Source organism: Lepisosteus oculatus, chromosome 6 (assembly GCF_040954835.1).
Source record: "Lepisosteus oculatus isolate fLepOcu1 chromosome 6, fLepOcu1.hap2, whole genome shotgun sequence".
NCBI lineage: Eukaryota > Metazoa > Chordata > Actinopteri > Semionotiformes > Lepisosteidae > Lepisosteus > Lepisosteus oculatus.
This window is the reverse complement of record NC_090701.1, coordinates 8,947,811-8,969,452: the sequence shown is the minus strand read 5'-3', so window position 1 is coordinate 8,969,452 and position 21,642 is coordinate 8,947,811. Positions and strand designations below refer to the sequence as shown.

General features: G+C 35.0%; 1 protein-coding gene across 3 annotated transcripts; it reads left to right on the top strand.

Moving 5' to 3' along the window:
• Positions 1-567: 567 nt before the first annotated feature.
• Positions 568-20,006, top strand: lrrcc1 (leucine rich repeat and coiled-coil centrosomal protein 1). Of its 3 annotated transcripts, XM_015354963.2 has the most exons (21): positions 568-1,083; positions 1,531-1,600; positions 2,645-2,850; positions 3,041-3,106; positions 3,312-3,479; positions 4,424-4,590; positions 5,182-5,397; positions 5,824-6,026; positions 7,228-7,411; positions 8,979-9,127; positions 9,483-9,527; positions 9,791-9,995; positions 10,581-10,720; positions 11,241-11,442; positions 12,752-12,937; positions 14,063-14,237; positions 15,951-16,114; positions 16,615-16,823; positions 17,741-17,878; positions 18,608-18,743; positions 19,517-20,006. In XM_015354963.2, the coding sequence occupies exons 2-21, from the start codon at positions 1,542-1,544 to the stop codon at positions 19,634-19,636; spliced, it is 3,138 nt and encodes a 1,045-aa protein (XP_015210449.2). In that variant the 5' UTR covers positions 568-1,083; positions 1,531-1,541; the 3' UTR covers positions 19,637-20,006. The 3 variants fall into 3 exon arrangements, with proteins under 3 accessions (XP_015210449.2, XP_069047034.1, XP_006634602.3); XM_069190933.1 differs by lacking the exon at positions 3,041-3,106; XM_006634539.3 differs by lacking the exon at positions 9,483-9,527 and having other exon boundaries at positions 569-1,083; positions 19,517-20,005.
• Positions 20,007-21,642: the final 1,636 nt, after the last annotated feature.

The following is a 21,642-nucleotide window of genomic DNA, read 5'->3' as shown; positions in this document are numbered from 1 at the left end:
AAAATAACTAAAACATGAACATGAAATATTAATAAAATACAAAATATTTGTACTTGTTGAAAATAAATTAAATAAGTTCAAACTAGAGTCCTAAATCTAAATTAAGATTGAATGCAAAATCAGAATATCAAATTAGGTTTAATCATTGTTTCAAAAAGCGTGTGTGCAGCAACACCTAACTATTCATTTCATACATTAGCAGCCATTTCCTTTTCATCATCTGAACGTTTTCAGTTTTTGTCTCTGAGATTACCTTTTCTGTTGTAATATCGAAAACAATTAGCCTCCATCGCAATATTCGCTTCTAAAGACAATTACTAAAATTCAGTCGTCCTGCTTTCATGTCATCTACTTAAAATGTGTATTGTGTAACCTTTTCACAAAGATGCATTATAATGTTAAACCTTCTGGAGCACAATGATTCTGTGAATTACATGTATTCGCAAAAAGTACCCTTTCTCAGGCTTTTTACATTGCTCCTCCCTAACATCTTGTAAAACGTTACCATTGTAACTAGTGTGACGTTGGGCATGCAAAGCAGTCCAGGTCGGAAGGCGGCAGTAGTTGTACTAATGAAAATTTGTTTATAGCAACAGAAACTATGAATGGATTTTCCTTATTTTACGTCTTTCTTAATCTATTTTTTCAAGCGAGCTATTTATGTGAATCATGAGAGTTGGGTTTAACTGCTAATCGTAATTTATTTAGGAATAAATCTGAAAAAAAAGATAACGCACAGCACTTTGCTTAAAATGAATAGCGGCATATTACTTCGTTTGGTGTGTTTTGATGACGTGAGAAGTAAGCGCCCAGTGAGAGCGGTCAATTTAAGCTGACAGCGGTAAAAACGAGTAAACAAAAAAACAGCACAACTGAATTTGGGTTGGGTTAAGCCTTGTGTTTTTTTATTTTCAGGTTTCATCTTACTGTAGTAGTTATAATATACCAACGCGAAAATTATAATAGGCTGAGAATTTACTTGTTCATTTATAGGCAAAATTACTAAACTTGATAAACCCACTATTTTGTAGGAAACACTTTTGAGATATGAAGTTTTGCTCTGCATTTTCATTACCTCACGAGGTAAGTGAAATAATTGTTTTCATTTTTAATGAAAGTGGGTACGTCTCTTAATGAAATGCTATTAAAGGAAGCATTTGCAAAAATAATAAAGAAAAATCAGGTTCCAGCAGCAAATGTAATTTCATCAGCAGTTCAAACCGATTGGAATGTACAAGAGGCCGAGTTCCAGTTTAAACTGTATCAAAAGTAAGGGGATGTAAAAGAAACCCTTTTAAAAGCATTTGTTTTGAGTTGCTTTGTATTTGATGTACGTTAAGATTGTGCTGTAGGAAGTATGACATACAGTATAAGTTTCATACAACTGATTTTAATTTTCTTGGTTCGTTTTCATTTTTTGTCTTTTTAAACCTTTTATGATTCCTGTATCAACACTGATTCATAAATAAATTAAACTTGGTACTTTAATCTTCGCGATGACTTCAAACGCTTATCAAACGTTTCCCTCAGAAATTCGGACAATGGCAGAAAATCAGCATTTATACGGAGAGCTTTGCCTCATTGACAAAAACATAACAAGGTAAGAACTTAGTCATACTGTGTGTTTCTTGTATATAATTAACAAAACTTCCCTTACCTTATTTAAAGCCTTACTTATTCCTTTGTGCTTATACTGTATAACATTCGAGTTTTTTTTATTTTTTGTATTAAACGTACCACAGACAGAGAGTCGTATACATAAATTGCATGTCTCAGATTAATCCAACTAGAAAATTTTACAAAATTGTATTGTTAAATAAATGGGGACTACGGCATTACTTATTACGCTTAAAAATTATTGAATAACATTAATGGAGATGGAGGAAGGCACTACCACCACATCTTCAATTTTCGCTGTGTATATAATCTGTCTTTGTTGTTGATTTTCTTACATACAGGGTGCTTCGTCTAATGAAGCTTCTGACAAGAAATCTGAAGTGTTAAAAGACATTTTATGAAGCTCAAAGACTTTTCCCAGAACAGTACGCTTTAATGGTGTTGTATTATTCTTTCTGACAAGTGGAACGCTGGTTGAATTCTCCTATTTGTAATCTTTTTGTGACGCATGTAAAATATGAAGTGATGCTCTCATACAGTGGTTGTATTTCACTGGTTCTTCCAACTACAAACAGTGGGTTGGACTGCTGGATGAGAAGCAGGGATTTCTTTATAAGATTTCTCCAAGGCTTTTAGTAGATATTACTCTTTATTCGGGAATTATTTTAATTAATATTTAGCAGAAGTCATTTGAACTGAAACAAGGAAATAGTGGGCAGAACAGAGAAAGGTAATCCGCAGTAAGCAGGAAACTACAGATAATTAAAAAGGTTTTGGTGTCTGGTATTACATCAGAATAACCTTTTAGGTGCTTTCTGCAATACATGTTGTCTACCTTTATTTAAGCTTCTAGAATGAAGAAATTCCACTGAGCGGGTCCTGTGTCTTGAATGAAGATTTTCTCTGAAGTGTCTCTGCTGCCACCCATGTTTTTTTCTAAATAAAAATGCCGCATATATGTAGTATAGTTTTTAGGAATTTTGTTTAATTGTAAGCAAGCTAGCATTGTGCTTCTCTCCCTCTGCAGCTTGTTAGAAATTCCTGTTAGTGAAAAGCTGAGGTCACTGAGTCTTCACTGTAACCGAATAGTCAAGATAGAGGGCCTGGCTTTGGCATGGCAGCTGCGGCACCTGGACCTCTCGTCCAATCGGATAACTCGAATTGAGGGCCTGGATTCGCTCACATCCCTGCACACTCTCAACTTATCATGTAACTTAATAACTAAAGTTGAAGGTAAGTATTCAGTGGCCGCCTTTAGCTAACTTAATGAAATGGTGCCCCTTTTACCATAATATGAAAAACACCTTCTTGAAAATTCTGACATCATCTTTTATGTACAGAATCAACGCACTACTACGTAAATCTAACCGAACTGACAATATACTGCTAGATTGTTCTTTAATAACATTTTGTTCTTTTTTAGGGTTAAATTGTTTAGTGAACTTGATCAGATTGAACTTGTCTTACAATCAGATAAGTGACTTGACTGGTGAGTGTATTTACAAATATAATGTCTTGAAAATAGCCCTCTAATTTTCAAGTAGAAAACCATCATAAAATAATATGCTTAATGATTAATTGAAATTGTATGTTATTTCTTAGCTTATGCCCATAATTGAATAAATAATCCTTAAAATAATCAAATGGAGTTAATAGCAAGATCAGAGTAAACTTGGTTTGGTTTGCATCTGCAGGATTGCTGTACCTTCATGGGACTGGCCACAAACTGAGACATCTGAATCTGCACAGTAACCAAGTGTGCAGCATAAATCAAGTGCTGCAGTGCATGGTGGGATTACAGAATTTGACTGAACTTACTTTTAGCATGGATGGAAAAGACAACCCAGTCTGCCTTGTTCCAGGTAGGTGGACCTATATGACATTTAAAAAGGTATTTAAAAAAGAGTCAAAATGACATGTTTGGTTCTATTTCATAACTTCATATTACAATATTTATTATTATTTGCCCTGCAATTGCAGGGACCCATTTTGAAAACATCTGCTGATATTCAGCAAATCTACAGTCAGCTTCTTACCTGCCCCTGGGGAAACAAACTTGTCAGAACTGCAGCTGGCGTCTGAGGCTTGTGGTTGTCAGGCAGATGACCTTTGTGCACACTGCAACTCAGAATGGAAGCTAAAACGTTATAGCCAGCTAAAGTGTAGACATGCATTTCAATAAATACCACAGTGCTATTCAGCAACTGAAATGCTGACACTAAGTGTAATGTAGCTGCCCTAATCGCTATAGTAAATGGCCAGAGCTTCCACAGTAAACGAGTGCTGGATTTGAACCAGGGGAATGAAATTAGGCTACTTTTTGAGGAGTTTCTTAAAGTGGGTTTAAAACCAAGCCTGCTTTAACTGTGTTTTAGGGTCTGGAAGTGCTGGAGTTAGAGGTTATTTTGGAATCTCTAAAACTATTTCTGCTAGGTTCTATTGCATATTAGATACAGATAAGAACAAAATACAAATACGTTTGATATAGTCCTTATATGTTAAATTATCCCTATAAAAGAAAAAACAAATGCAATAGAGATGGTTTTGCACATTCCTATTTAATAAAAAGAAACAACTGTTCAGTTGTTTTAATATTGTTTTTTTTTTTTGCTTTTCCATAGCCCTAGTGATTAATTAATATTGATGTTAGCAATCTGGAAAGAATGTAAAGACAGTTCCAAGTAAGAGGAATCTTAAGCATGTGAAAATTTTACATTTTTAAAATGTTACATTGAGATAGTGGAATGTATGAATTTGTTGTACAGCCAGCAACATTTTTCCTAAAAATATTCCTTGTGTTTTAAAGGTTACAGAGAGATTATTCTACAGTCTTTGCCTCAGATGGTTGCTCTTGATGGTGTTAATCGAAAGGGTGAGCCCATGTTGGCTGATTGCACTTCAATTAATGTACCTGGACTAGAAGATTTTGTAGATTTCTTGGTATCCTCTGACACTAGTGGGAATGCAGAAAAAGTAAGTCTTTTTTAAGTTTTGTACATGTAATAATTGAAATACAGTGTGCAGTGACACGTACGTTTTAGTCTTTAGCCCAGAACATGAAAAGAAATGTCTTTTCTTGTTTTATAAGATAAGGCAACTTATTCAATCAAACGTTTCTCAGATTCTGTTCAGAAAATATTTAAATGGCTATACTGAATAATACATAGCGTTTTATCATTCCATGTTTCTTCATCATACATTATACATTAGTATACAGTATATCAACAGTATATATTTCAGGTAACATTAAACCTTTCATTATTAATTTATTTTTCCATGAAAGTCACACAATTTCAGTCTTAAAGGGTATGAAAATGGTCATATGAAGCTCTACATTCCTATGCAATACATTGTATAAGTGTTCTGTACGTGTTCTATAATTACTTCTGATATGGATAACGTGTCAAAACTTAAATTCATGCATATGTGCTTTAGTATAAAGCTGCTTTATTTTTAGTCAAGGAGTTTTACATTTATTAAAATAAGTTGATCTTAGATATAGTTTGTTTAAGCACTGTTGTGCTGCTTATGGAGTAGTAAAATCAATTCTCATTTACTTTCCAGCCTAATTCTAATGTACCAATTGCCACCCCTTCCATTGATAAAGTGCTGACCCAGTTTCACCAGCGAAATAGTACAGGGGTTGACAGAAGACCAAAAGTGCATACAGGAGAAAATTCACTTTCTGAAGAGGAGAAAACAAAACCAAACTCTTGCAATCTGTATAATGAACTGCGAATTAAAAAATTGGAGCATCAGGTTTCTCAACTATTTCATCAGGTGGGTTGTTATAACAATGTGTGATATGGCTCATTAATTTACTAGATATAGTTAAGGCCTCTTTACATTAAAACACCTCATTGTTGAGTGTTGGGTTCAAATACAGCTTAAGGCCTAATTCTTACTTCTAGGCATTGACTGTTTCACAGTGGAAGGATTAGAACACATTTTGTTATGAATTCAGTGCATCTCTAAAAACTAAAGTAAACAGTGCACACACACTGTGTGCTAGAAATAAATACATTGCTGAATGTGTTTAAAACAATGAATATAAACATTAAAGAAGTGACTACTTAAGCAGGAAATCACAAGCATTCATACACGGACACCAATAAACAAAGGAAGATCATTTTGTCACAGAATTTAGGTATAAGATATTTTTTTTCTGTATTAATAAACTGCATAAAATTAAAACCAAACTTGCAGGTCCCCAGTAGTTCAAGCTCAACTCCCTCTGTTGTACGGAAGGCGAAGAGAGACATTGATTACACATCAGAAAGTGAATGTGACAGTGCCAAAGAGAACAATAAGAAAGGTTCTAGGAGATCCAGAATTCCCAAATATAGAAGTGCCAATAAAACAACTGGAAAGCGATTGACTAAAGACACACCAGGCAAGAGATCAGACAGGTATGATCCTCTAACAAATTACTTCTTATTATTATATAGCTATGAGCTTAATGTTTTGTACTTTCCAAAAAGCCACGGCAAACGTGACCATATACTGTAGGCATTTGTTCCAATTAATTTTAGCACAACAGATGTGAAATCAGTGTTCCATATTATAATTACTTTACATACAGTATACATTAAGCATTCGTTTTTGTTTAATGTTCTTCTGTAGTCTATACCACTTTTTAAATTACTTTTTTTTCTTTATTTTAGAAACAAACAAACAATCAACATTCAGTACTTTTTGTATTTTCAGACAAAATTGCTTATTGATTTTTGTTTTACCAGTTTCTCTATTGGGACAATGTGCATTCAGTGATAATCATCATTCTGTCAGAAACCCACATTTCATTGTTGATTCCAGGGAGTATTTGATTTTGTACCCCAGCTGCAAGTGACAGTGATGACTTTTATACGAGTCAAGGCAGCCTGATCAATAACTAAAAATAGATGGCTGGATTTTTATAAAATATTGCTTGATTTATTTTTAGAACCTTAACCAGTCCTCTGGAATGACAATACGTCTTTACATACAAGCTGTGAAAAGTGTTTAATTTCTGGAGTCAAATGGAATAAACGTTTTTGTCTTTAGTACCACTAACTGAAAATAAGGCTAAAACAAGGTTATACTTTGTTTTTTTTTCTACTGGCCTTCAAGTCAAAGGCTGTGACCTTGAGATCTCAGTGGTAGTTATAGTAAGTAATAAGTAGGAGATGTAAAAGTCATAGTAGTAAGGGTCTGAATGTTAAGAGAATAATGCAGGTTGTTTCATGTTTCATTTTCAAGAGTACATTGTAAGAACAAAAAAGAAATTAAATGTATTTTAAATATATAAAAAAATACAATGTAAAAACATTGAGTGAAACAATAAGGACCTCCTAGTTATTTTAGTTTGAAACTCAGTGCCTTAGAAAGTGCGCCTCACTCACATTATTCTTTGGTTTTAATTTGCTGTATAAGACTTTATAATTTTCCATTTCCATGTATTTTCTTAGTAATCAAATTCAATTAATTGTCCAAAGGGACATAACGTGTCTTTTACGAAAGGAAGAATGGACAGGCCATCAAGTTATACAGATAAAGCTTTTTGATCATAATCTTCAATACGAAAGCTCTGTTTTCTGATCAGCTGACTGTGTGAACATCTTGTCTTTCCAGTGAACAAGATATTACTGCTAAAGGCCCAAAGAAAACAGCATGTCTTAGGAAGGAGGTTTCTTTTAGAACATCCCAGCACATTCAGCCACTGACTACTGGGAGCCAGAAGAAGAAAGGACTGCAATCGCAGAACGTTTCTTCATTGGATACCAGAGTACGTGACTCTGAAGAAACAACATACAGGGTATGTTTTACTCTTCCTTGCTCATGCTGCTTGGCAGTATAGGCTGCACCTCCCCCATGACTCCATCCATTAGAAAATGGATGGATGAATATAATTACAAATTAAAAGCAAATTCTAAGCCAAACAATTTAAATGACTGTATAAGTCCTTTTAGACTTTACAGTTCTTTACTGTTTCCTGTGTTTCTTCACCCATGTGGTAGTTTGCTGTCCTTGAGGGAATTGTGAAAAACAAATCTGCTAGAAATAATAGACTCTACCTCACTCTACTCACATCTGCAATTACTATTGCTAATAAGCAGCAGCTTGGTGACACAGACACTGACCAAGCTGAACCTTGCACTCTTGGCTCAGTTTGTTTGGCAGCACGAGATAATAAAGACTCATGGACTAGATACGTTACCCCTAGAAAACAAAATAACATGTCAGTATATTCATTTTTTAATCTTTTCGACTCCAGATATTATTTTTTATCACCTGTAAGGATATTGGACATCTTGTATGGCCTATTTTATTTGATTTAGTTAAATTAGCTAATTTTGACTTTTTGATATGTTGAAATTACTTTTTGATAACAAAAGTACATCAAACTTTCTGTCTGTATTCCAAGATACATTTGGTAAATGCAATTTCATTGTTGCACCAAAAAACTGTGGTTTCACTGGAGGGAAAAACAAATATGATCAGTACCAGTCATGGCGTCCTAATAATCCTCATCTATGAATTGGTTTCCTCACTCTGTTCTCCTCCCCACTGATAGCTGATGTGTGGTGAGCAAACTGGCGCACTATGGCTGCCGTTGCATCATCCAGGTGGATGCTGCACATTTGTGGTGGTGGAGGGGAATCCCCATTATCTGTAAAGCACTTTGAGTGGTGTCCAGAAAAGCATTATATAAGTGTAAGGAATTGATATATTAAATTTAAAAATGCCATCTACTTTGTTTTCCTGTCATTAAATCCAGAGTCTATGGGCAACATATAATACCGACTATGTGTCTTATCTGTGTATTCTCTGTAGTTCTACAACTTTATTGTACAACAGAGTTATACAACTTTAAAGCTGACCATCACCCCTGACCATTTTTTGCCTTGATACAGCGTGTCTTTACATGCTATGTAGCTGAGGTCAGTTTAGTTCACTTTGTCATTCTGCTGTTATATAAATGTTCAACAGAGAACGAAATATAGTTTCTCTTGGGCCGAGGTGCACAATACACTAGAACAGCCACCATCATGTTGCAGTACAACACAAAAGAACACACATGAAGGGGGGGACCGAGTATCATTAGCAGCTATTGAGGTAGTATTGGTATATAAGTAAAAATAAAACTATGTAATGAGTAAATAAATATATAACTAAATGAATATTTACAGTAGTGAACAAGACACCCCAGATGGTACAGTTTCAAAATGATACAGTACTAAATACAACCAAATGAATTCATTAGCTGTTTTTGCTACTAAAAATACATAAACTAATTTTCAAAAAACTTTGTTGCTTGGTAGCCTAGTTATGAAATAGTACACTTTTCAAAATGTAGTGCGATTCTAAAAATCTTTCTGCAGGCAATAATTGAGGAACGTGACCAGGAGAGAGAAAGGAGGTGGAAGGCTGAACAGGCAGTGAAGAAACTAACTGAAACACTCAAAAACTTGCAGGTTCGTGCCACTGAAGAGAAAGATCTTCAGAATATGGCACTGTACACCACTGACCGGTATGACATTGTTTGCATTTATGTAATTATTTTTATACTAAAGAACTTTACAATTAAATTACTTCAGTATTCCTCCCCACTGTTAGCTGGTGTGTGGTGAGCATTCTGGTGCACTATGGCTGCCGTCGCATCATCCAGGTGGATGCTGCACATTGGTGGTGGTGGAGGGGAGTCCCCATTACCTGTAAAGCGCTTTGAGTGGAGATATTTAAGTGTAAGCAATTATTATTATTATTATTATTATTATTATTATTATTATTATTATTTAGGACATTACATGTACATTTACTTGTACTTATTTCACCCACTACTGAAGCACCCACCTGTATAAAACAGAGTAGCCCTTACTTCACAGCAAGGCCGAGTCTACTACTAGTCTACAATCAAGAACCTTAAGCAGGTGAGATTGTGTAAGCGTGAGTGGAGTTCTGCCAGGACACTACATTCCTTTACTATGTACTGAAAATAATGGCCTTTATGTAGCATTTCTTTGTAGCTATTGGTTTATGTCGGTTCTATAAACAGTTATCTTTGCACCTACATGTCTGTACTTATCGAACTGTATGAATCAAGAATAAATTTAGACACTGATGTGAATGTTTAGTTCTATGTTCCTTCATAAGCAACCAGAGTGTATATATATATATTTATTTCATTTCAAAGATTAAAGGAGCTCCTTTTAAAGGAAAAGGAAGAAAAAAGCAAACTCCAGGCAAGTGTTGAAGAGCTGATGGAGAGCAACAAAGCTCTGGTCGGTGAGCTGAGAGAGTGCAAGAGCCGTGAAGAACAGCAGCAGAGGTCTCTGCACAGCCTTGAGGACAGTCTGGCTAAGAGGGAGGCCTTGAGGGCCCAGCAGCAAGCTGAGGAGGTACAGTACACTGGTGGTGCCTTAGGTTACTGACACAGGTGTGCTTGCATTCTGATGTGGGAATCTCTAAATGGAGTATATCACTGTGTAAGATATAGAGCATTATATGATTAAAGTTCAGTATGCTACCTTGTTGTATAACATTACTGTTTGAGAAGCATACAGTATATTGTAAAGCTAATTATGGTTTAATTGTAAACATAACATTACAGGAATACAATTCAAAACAAATGAAATACAGTGACAAAGTTTTTACATCACCTTAAAATTACACACAGCATATGGTGATATATTTTAATAATAGTCAACGAACCTTTTAATAATTTGAAGCTATGCAGTCTATAATGAATCTTAGTCACTATTGTATACTTTTGCAGGAATATTGGGATTGTAAGACTAAATATATAAAGAAGACATTGCATGATTTCAATAAACACTTTCCCTTATTTACAAGGATTCATCAACTATTATTAGTGTTCATTGGTAATCACAGACATATTCACATTAAAAGCGTTTTGGCTGATTGTACTGATGGATTTCCTTTAACACTACTGGAAAAAGAGACCCAATTTTATTTACCTGCAGATGAAAAAGAACCAGGAGTTGGAGTTTAAAGTTGCAGCACTTAAGAGGGAGGTGGATATTCTGAGAGCATCTGTCCGACAGCACAAGGAGAAACTGCAACAAGTGCATGAACTCCTAGCGTCTAAAGAACAGGTGCACAGGTATGCATAAAATACATTAAGAGCAGAAACTGAACAATTTAACCATATTAAGGCTGTGTGTGTACCAGACAGAAGCACTATGCTGGACAGGTAAAAGTGATTGAATTTTCACCAGCTCCTTTTAGATTTTGAGATGAAAGTAATAGTGTAGTACAGTATTTCATTTTAACATATTAACAATTTAACCACTGTCATATTTATGAGTAACTGGCCAATTTTAAGCAGCGAGAGTCTGTGTGGAAGGTATCTGCGCTTCTCTGTGTCTTGGCATGCAAGATTTGTATTCGTTTAACTTAAAAGAAAGAGTTTCAAAAATGAAGATTCAGAATACCAGAAGATCAGTGACTTAAAATGACGATTCACTAAGTGAACCCTTGTAAAACAAAGAACGGGCGTGCTGTTAATGACTTTTTGATTAAATAATAATTTCCAGTTTCAGGTAACTCTGTAATCACAGTTAAATAGTTACATTCAAATCATTATGATGAAACATGTTTATTTTTCCATATTAATTGGTTAGAAAGGAATTGGAGTCCAGGGTAACTCTGACTGGCCCTGAGTTCAGAGAAGCCTTGGCGAGGGAGGTGGCAGTGGTGGAGCAAAGACATTCTCATCAAGTAACCGAACTGCAAGAGAAGATGGCAGCCATGAGGCAGCAGTATAGCGAGTTGGAAGATGAGTTCCGCATGGCTCTCACCATTGAGGCTACAAGGTTTAAAGAGGTATACAAGACCCATTGTAACCCTTCAGTCTACTATCTTGCATTTTGTAAGACACATAGCCCAAATCTGTTAAATATTTAATATTCTACATAACTATTCCCAAACCTAATGCATGTTAGTGATTCCAGAAGCTTGCTGTCTATAACCATCATTGTTTAGTTACAGGCCATTTTGCTCCAATGTATAAGGTGCTCCACCCAACAGAAAAAACAAACTTTTTGCACATGCATTGAATAGACCTTCATCTTAAAAGCTTTAAAATTACACCTAAAACTCAGATCATATTTTGCACTGGAGTGATGAAAGTCACCCAGTTAATATTCTTCTCTAGTTTCCCTGAGCAGACACCCATAGTTAAAATTAATGACACGGCTGCTGATTCATTTAATTAATTTGTAAATACTAAACATTGAGATTGAATGCTCACTTTCCTTTCTGAACATGGATTGAATGTAACCTACGCTGTGTTGAAACCATGTGTAAAGGAGAACAGAAGTGTTTTCCTTAGTAGAATATAACATAAGGCAAAATAAAGTGAGAAGAAAAATTTGTAACTTTGTAAGTTTCTGTCAAAGACACTAAATAAATCCTTCCTTCTAAATGTTAAATTCCCAATTCAGTGATTACCTTGGTGCTTTAGTCCCATCACTGTCATAAAAGGGGTCATTAGGTCCTGACAATAAGAGGAATCACTTTCATTTGAGGAATGTCCTTGTGATGCAGTGTGTTGCTAATGTATTGAACCTTGGAAGACCACTCTCTCTCTCTCTCTCTCTCTCTCTCTCTCTCTCTCTCTCTCTCTCTCTCTCTCTCTCTCTCTCTCTCTCTCTCTCTCTCTCTCTCCATTCAGTGCATCCTCACAGTGTTGCATCATGTTAAGGTCCAGAATGGTTTTTATTCTTTGGCTTGTGGGAGCACCACTTCGAGTTATACTGTATTTCTAACTGATCAAAATAAAGATATTGGCAGTTTTTTTCATGAGAATAATGGCTGTTTTTAGTCCCTTCTCTTAGCATAAATATTGTTCTATGTACTAATCTTAAAATCCAGGTAGGTGCCTTGCATCATCTCGAAAAAGTTAACCAACCTTTTCACCTTATAGGGAAAAAAAATGCTGTAGAAACATTGGATCTAAAGTCAAATGCTTAGTCCCAAAATCGATTTGGGACTGTCATGTTTAGATTTGGCACTAAACATGACAAAAACAGCAAGAAATTATTCAAAAAAAAATTATTCAAAAACAATGAAAAACTATACTTTTGTGTAACTGTGAGGTGTTATATGATGTTATGTGTTCTCTTTGAGCTAGGTAAAAGAAGGCTTTGACCATGTGTCAGCAGAGTTATTGGAACACAAGAGAGCCTTGGCTAAGTTCCAGCAGAAGGAGAAGCAGTCTGCAGTTTTGGTCCAGGACCTAACAGCCATGGTGAAAGAGCAGAAAGCAAGAATAGCGGAGCTGGTAAAGTCCAAACAAGAATCTGTCTCGGAGTTGAAGGTATGAGTCCATGCAGCTGTGTGAACATAATTTGAAGCAGTTATACTGAATGCAAGTATAACACAAAGAGAAAAAAGTAGAGAGGTGCTGAAAATTGTATACATGTCTGAGTTACAGTCCAAGCATTCCAGTGTTCTTTTGAAACGTCAGGTTTCACGGTGACACCCGAGTTGCAAAATTGGTAGGTTCACTTATTCAAAGTGTAGTTTCTGCTCTATGGTCCGCGTGTTTAGATTTCAAGCTTGGGTCATGTGGACTAACTAATTGTGACTGGGATTCCCCAAGCACAATTATTTGAGATTGGTCAGAGTTTTCTCAGCTCCTAGACTGATATTAAACCCTGAAGCTTCCCAGGCACCCGTTGGCTCTCAGTAACATCACTTCTCCAGTCGGTGCTGAACCTCTTGTTTGTCTTTGTAGAGCTTACAAAAATTAACTTTTTAAAATGAATGTTAATTATAATGAGGAAAGTACTTTTTCTGGGTTCAAATTCATATGCTAAATTGTAAAACGGGTGCACTAACCACTGCTTTTCTTTATTATAATCAGTATCCTGTAAAACGTAACATGTTTGTCTTATGTTTTGCAGTTCACATTTTAGTTATTAATAAATACAAAACTATTCAAAGCCTGACAGCGGCACATTGAGATTTATTGACTCCTTTATCCTCAAGTGACATGTGCATAGCATTTAATCTCTTTCAAAGTAACCTTCACTGTCTACACAATGTAAAATAATTTATACACTTTTTTGTAATTAATATTATTATTGTTATCAATTTCTTTTGAGAAATAGGTCTGGCAGTTCTTTCATAGTGTATGTTACAAGGTATAATCAGGGAGGGTGGAAAGTGCTGTACTAACAACTGTCATTTTAAAATGATATAATTGAGGACAATGACAGACCTTGAGCCTTCTTCACACTTCGAGATGGTTTTTATATTTCTAAATCATTGAAAGTTAATTCCCAGATCATGATAAAGCAACGAGTTGGCACAGCATTTTCATGCCATTAGGAAAATGGAGTGTGTAATGTTAACGAATTAAGGTTTATTTATTCCATGATCGTCCTTTAGGTCACTTATGAAGTCTGTCATATTTTGATATTGATATTCTTGTTTGTAGAGTCAAATACGATCTTTGGAAGCTGTGGTGGAAGAAGACAAGAAACAAAACGTTCAGATTGAGCTTCTCAAAAGGGACAAATCAAAGCTGATTTCACAGCTCACTGCCCAGGAGTCCGTGATTGATGGCCTCAGAGCGGAGAGGAGGATATGGGGGCAGGAGCTGGCACAGCAAGGTGCAGGGGCAGCAAAGGGGTTAATCAAGAAATCATCCCTACTCAGGACCTCAACCTGAAATGTGTCCACTACTGATAAAAACTCATACTTCTAAAAAATGATAGTCATTAATATCAAGAAGACAATCAGATTCTTTATTTTTCTATTAAAACATGACTGGACAGCATCATATTTTTACTTCAGTTTTACCGACTACAATGTTATAAGCACAAGTCCATGTCAAATACATATAACTAAAGATTTTATCTCCAGACATTTCTACAGTTAATGACCAAAGATTCAGTTTTTGTTACTATCTGACTCAACATAAACCATTAGCTCTAACCTATGGGAAAGTACAGTAACTGTTTGGTTAGCTATTGAGCCATCTTTTGAAAAAAAGTGGGATTCACTAAAATAGGCCTAATTTTAACATTATTCATCGTTTTAAATTGTCAAGAAGTACATGGCTTTTATGACCATGATTAACACTTTTAATGTGTTAATCAACTTTCTGAACAGGAAGCATTTTAAGGCCTTTTCCTCCAGGGCAAAATTCCTTTTATAATTTCTGAAATTACAGTAATTGTGAATTTAAAGGACAAATGAAGAACATGGATGTGACAAAAATATTAATGTTTCTCCTTAAATAGGCTTATGGAAAATGACAGTTCAAGCGCTATCTTTTCTTAACAGTTGTTGAGTTTACTTTAATTCCATGTGTCTGCTTTAACATAAGACAGGTTAAAACATGTTAAACGTAATTTCAGACTTTCAGTACAATTGGAAAAGTATAATGAGCTCTGTGTCTACATTAAGAAAATCCTAAGACATTCCAAAAAACATGATGCATTATTTTGTAATTATAAGTTGGAGAAAATAATTGCACTGGTATGAAGAAAAAAGATTTATAACAGAGATTGATGGAAAATCTCAAAGTTTGTCTTCGCTACTTGTTTCTTCAGGGTTCTGACACATCAGGGAAAAAAATTCACACACCTGCTGTCCTACTTCAATACAAACTGATCTCTAGTTCCACCTTGTGGCCATTCTGGCATTGCACCAGTGGAGAGCAGGGATTACTCGGGTCTAGAGCAGAGTTCATTCAGTGTCTTCTTTCTTTCCTTCCACCCTGCTTCTTTGAATTTTCTTTTAAATCCAGCTGTCAAAGATGCCAGTAGAATCCTAACTGTCATACACGTTAAATTATTAATTATATTAACGCAGCGAGGGATTAGGTTGAAATGAAATAGAGAGACACCTGAGGACTGCAGCTGGTCAACCCTGGAGTGCACTTACAGACTCACCACCTATTACATATTACATATATAAATATTATAATATATATATTACATAATTCTGAATTCGTAATTTAATATTGCATGTAAGCAACTAGATGTTTCAGTTAAAATAAGCATTATTAAGCATTTTGTTTATTTAAACACATCAGACATTACACCAATTATTATTAGAACACAATTTCAAATTTCAATCAAATATGTAAAATATCTACAGTAAATGTGCTAGATGCTTGGAAGATATTTTATGAGCAAATTAAATTAAGTTCTGAAAAAAAAACATCTTTATCTGCCTTGTTTTAATATCTCCAGCTGCAAAACACCTCGGTGACTTGCATGAACAGAAAGTAAATTTAACAGTTCCAAACCTTGGCAAGATGCCCCAGTTACTATAGAGAACCATGTTAAAATGGTAATGTACATTTGTCTTCACAGGGGCTTCACTGGCACAGGACAGAGGCAGGCTGGAGGCCAGGATCGAAGTCCTTTCTGGTGAAATTGAGTCATTAAAGAAACAGAGTGAGCGTGACAACGATGCTTTGAAGATCAAAGCTAAGATTGTGGAAGACCAAACAGAGACTATTCGGAAACTGAAAGAGGTAAAAGTGACACTTGTGGTCGATATCTTCTTGGTGAATCACACCCTACACTACAAACTGCTCTTCCTCTAAAACAGTTTACTTAAAGTTCATTCACTCACACTGTTAAAGTTAATGGGTAGGTACAGGTTTGGAAGCCTTTGAAAGTACTTGCAGTTTTCCAAGTATTACTGTTAATAAAATGAATAAATACATTGAGATACAACAATGTAACATTACAAAATGTATGGATATGAATACTTTAAAGAAATGTCTGTATATTCAGAAATGCAAAAATAGCAGCAGTATAACACATTATAGCTAAGTGCCTGTCATGGTGGGGGAGGGAGGGTAATAATGCACCAGCATGGCTTCACCTGTGTGGGGAATATGAGCTGTTTGATTATATATACAGTAGATCAATGATCCCCACACATTTGATCAAGGTCAAAAATTCAATTCAAGGAGTTCTCTGTTGAGCAGTGTTGCTTCATCTGTAAGTTTCTTCTTCTCTCTTAAAGGCTGTACAGGAAAGAGATGAACAGATAAAGAAACTCCGTGAGGAAATCTTGCAGGCCCAGAAGGCCTTCCGGGAGCAACTGGAAGAAGAGAGAGGGCCAGTACTGGAGCTCCGAGAGCAGGTGGAACAGCTGACTTACAGGAAGGACGAGTTAAAACAGCATCTGGTGGAAAAAGAGACTGAGCTACATGAAGTGAAGAAAGCTTACAGGTACACATTATCTGAGTTCAAACACAAGCTATTTAGTGTTTGTAGTTAGAAAAAGGCTGGAGCCAAAGAGAATTTAACACAAATAACACCAATACTTAGTATACAATTTACTGATATTTCACTGAATAGCCCTTAAAACAGAATACATTCCCTTTTATGTCCAAGCGCCTAGCACAATCTTTCTTTTTTTTCTCAATTTGGAAATTTAACTGATAATCTGACTAAAAATAGTAGTTTCTAATTTTTCAGGGCAGAAGAAACTTTTCTTAAATTTAAGTGAGGGTCAATTTTGTTTTTAAATAAGAGAATACTTGTATAGTCAATCCATAACTTTTCTGTGTATATCAGTTTTGGTATCTCGCCTTTCATATAGATTAATATGAACAAGCAAGATAAGTGCTGAAATGATTTTCCTTTTAAAGAACCTCAATAGATATGCACTTTCTGATTTGTACATGAGTTTATTTACATAATTACTAAAGTTTCTCACTTACTAGTGGTTACTTGACATGCTTATATTTGTGTTGTTCAAAAATAATGTGCAGATAAGTCATTGCAGTTGGTTTATGAATTTTATAAAAACCATCAGCATCATTTAACGGGTCTGTATATCAGTATTTTACATTATTTATTTACACAATACTTTACAATCATAGTGAACTTTGCTTAAACATTTTTGCATTTAATTATGTTTAATTATGTTTTAATTTTTCTGCTGTAGTCCCGTTTATTATGCAGGTCAAATGTTCTACATAAGGAGGATTTGTTCTCTCAGCTAATGGATAATTGTTGTTGTTGTTTTTTTGGTGACATTGTAAGCAAAACTGGAAAATATTTTACATTTGATTTTCATAACACCTTGCTTGTTGTCATAAAGTAATCTTGGTGCCATTGTCTTTATTTTCAAACCATTGCAGTGCTATGAATAAAAAATGGCAGGACAAAGCCGAACTCCTGACCCACCTAGAAGCTCAGGTGAAGCACATGAAGGCTAACTTTGATGCCAAAGAGAAAAGGCTAATAGAAGAAAAAGAAATGTGCCTCCAGAGGCAAAAGTAAGTAATAAAATAGACACATTATGAAAATGTCTGTACCTTTCCAGAAAAAAAGATTGCAGGGAAATGTTTATGCTTTTCAGAAAGGCAGACTATAGAGGGACTTTTGTTCATTTATAATGCATAAATGCACTGCACTGCAGTGCTTGCAAGAAACTAAAGTAGTATTTGCCATCGTTATTTAAATTTTCTCACGTACAACATTTCAACATTTTGTCTTGACAGGCCCTTTCAAGATCTTAATATAGAAAGTTACTTTGAAACTTTCTATTGATTTAATTTTGTAATACCCATACATAAGGGCATAATATTTTAAATGGTTATCATATTGAAGTAATCAGATGCATGTAATTTTAAATATACAAAGAGTGAATTGATTTTCATTTTGACAAAATCCAAAGGAAATTGCTTATTAAAAAAATTGACTTGAAAAATATGCATTTCAGAGGGCAAATGCAGACTCACAGGACAAAATGTACAGTATCTATGGTATAAGTATAAACTAGTATTCACAGTATGGCTGTGGATGGTTTTTATGTAATGCCTAGTTATTTTTCTGTTTCATATTCCCAGTTTTAGAGCTGTAAACCTACTTTTTGTTTTAAGATCATTTTTGTCTGGTAATGTCAGTAATATTTTACATTTGGTATGCATTTATTTATAGGAGTCATCACAGGTATAAGGTTTATCATATGTGTATTTTTCCATATGTGTACTCTGGTATTTTAGAGATGCTGTGGGGAAACTTCACTCTATAGATGATGCCTTCAGAAGACAGCTGGAGTCAGTACAGACAGCACATCAAGCAGAGCTGCTTCACTTGGCCACTGAAAAGCAAAAACAGATAGAAGAAGCAAATCAGAAGGTAATGATGCAAGTCTAGGGACTTAAAAATATTCAATTCTTGTTTTGAAGTTCTGCATTGTTACATGACTGTAGATATTATACATACTTATTGTTTTTAGATTCCCACTTAAAAAAGTCACAGGTATAGAGACTTTAGTACTTATAGAGAGTATAGTGGTATATACAAGACATAACTGACGTGTCCTGTATAAAAAATTGAAATTTGCTTATACACTATGCTGTTGTATATGTCGGAGGCATTTTGAAACTGATCAGCTGACAAAAGCTGTCAGTATGTTTGTATAACTATTGTATAATTATTCCAGGTGTAATAACCCTAAATGTAATAGCAGCTCTATTAAGCTGAAAACCATGAAAGTGCTAGTTCATTTTTGAGGACTCTAATTACATCTTCTCTAAAATTAAAGGAAAAAAGTAGCTTTCAAGTGTTGTAAATGTAAAATGTAAAAATATGTAGCACAAAACAAAATGCTGGACTTCCCATTGAAAAATTCAAGAAACCTCATTTACTGCCTTGAAACCCATAGGTGTATCTTGACTCTAAAAACACCACAACAGTGATCCCTGACTGATAACTCTGATCAAAATTGAATTTGGCATGTACTGACCAGCTGATGTCTATATCCATCTATAACCTGTCATCTCTGTCTATCAGTCCACTCTCCCAGTCTAGATACTGTAGGTAAATGGTTAGTTAAATACTGTGGTCAGGGTCTCAATGTTTAATCAACATTTGTGATGCTTTAGGTGTCAATGTTTTGTCTTGCAAAGGTATTTCAAGTGGAAGGAGAAATGAGACAACTTCTAGAAGAAACAGCAAGCAGCAAAAGAGCAATGGAGGAGAAAATGAGAAGACTCACAAGTGTCCTGAGAGACTTCCAACAGTTATAAGGGTGTTTCCTCTAGACCTTACATATGTGTTTTGGACACCCATGCCCTATGTAAATGTTTGGACGTGATAACTATTTGCTTCTAAACCACTGTAATAAATCTTTTTCATTTTTCACTTTTTATAAATCAGTCAACCATAATATTAAGATGTAGTTGTTTGCAGAGAATGTAGAGCCCTTCATTGATGTGTAGAGTCCAGCAAAAATCAAATACTGATTTCTGTCCAAGAATTAACATTGTAGATTTGTTTTGTATTTATTTTTGTAATAGAAGTTTTTATATTTTAATATATTAACTTGTTAAATAGTGCTAATGTACTGTATACAGAATTCGTTAAGCACTTTGGAAACAAGTTGTTTTCGAAAATAAACTCTTTGATTACACTTAAAGGCAAACATTCCATTTACATTTGTTTTTTTTCGGCCTTGCATAAGCTCAGAATAGAAATCCATATTTCATACTTATAACTCCATTTATAATGATATATGCAAACCAAAGTACTGACATGTCATATACTGTAGGTTCCTGCAGTATTAAATGTGTTACTTAACCGGAGGGTGTAGACAGATTAAATGAAGTGATGTTTAAATTCAAATAGAAAATCAGATCCTGACACCAGCTTGCTTTGCAAGCAAATTACAAAAGTAAATAACTGTTTTTCCCTTATTGTTAGGGAATAATGAGTGGTAACAAAGAGGCATGTGATCTCTGTGTACCCAACACAGTGAGGAAATGGAAAAATAAGTCAGCAAACATAAAAGAGGAACAACTAATTATTGATGAGAAATCAATTCTATTATTTATTTACACGTACTGTGAGTATCTGGCAGTAGCCTTTTACAGAACTAGGAAACAGAGCTAAACCTTGCAGATGAGGCACAAATGCCTTGCAGAAAAATGAGGAACCTCTTTCGTGCACAAGAAGACGGACCTATGCAGGACTAAATCACTCCCTAAACAGATACAAAGGAGAAAAAATTCCCTTATTCCAAACTGGCATCACAATAAAAGCAAGAGATTTCTTTAGCCTTGTAGATACCACAAATAGAAAAGAAATATTCCTATATCAATAAAGCAACAGCCCCTTACCTGAATATTAAAATTTGACTCTTCAGTGCTCCAGTTACCAGTTTGTGTTTCGTATTATGGCTTGCAAAAACAGCAAATATTGTATCTTGTGTTCTGACTGCATATTTCTTCATCCAGCTACTGTACAACCCTTTAAAATTCTGTAACTAACTTCACGGATTAAGCACAAACGTTGAAATAACGATTAATAGGCCTTTGTAAATTTATAAAATCGAAAATTAAAATTGAAGGTATTGACAGTTCATATCAGAAATTGATATGATACTGGATGCCATTCAATTGATAACAATTTGATTCATAGTCAGTTTAACTTTTATTTGATTGGATGTAAATCAGATATAAAGCCTTTTTCCTTTTCAGCTGTGCAACAGAGATGTGTACCACCACGTAGAAGTATACCATTAATGGCTCTCAAACGCTTAGGTAATGTGTTGGTATGGTATTGGTCTTTTTTTTTTTTAAGAAAGGCTTTCATCCATGTTCTGCTATACGGAGGATCTTCGGTTATTTGGTTGACTCGTGTATTTTGCGATGCATAAAATAGGCTCGGGTGGAAAAGAGCATACAGATAAGGGACGAATCCTCAAATTTATATCGCCGATCTAGGTTATGTAGTCCATTTCGCATATGAAAAATTGGAGGATTGGCAAAAAATTTAGAAGAAGCTAAGAAAATTAAAACAAAAACAGGTCAACATTAGGTAAAAACCTAGCACGTAACATTCCATGTAGACAGAGCAGAGTTATTACATACAGGTAGCAGAAACATGAACTAGAAATATTAGGAAACATGTCTTGACAAGGTAGACATGAAAAACGTGTGTACGTTGACACTTGCACTCGAGCAAGGGAAGGACAGTGACTTTCGTTCTCACCTGCATTTTCCCAAACTAATGATAACAATAACGTTGAATGTGA

Coding starts and splice junctions, on each gene's coding strand:
- lrrcc1 (XM_015354963.2), top strand. CDS start 1,542: ATGGCAGAAAATCAGCATTTATACGGAGAGCTTTGCCTCATTGACAAA. Junction 9,528..9,790: donor CAATCAAGAACCTTAAGCAG/GTGAGATTGTGT, acceptor TTCATTTCAAAG/ATTAAAGGAGCTCCTTTTAA. Junction 17,879..18,607: donor ATGTGCCTCCAGAGGCAAAA/GTAAGTAATAAA, acceptor CTGGTATTTTAG/AGATGCTGTGGGGAAACTTC.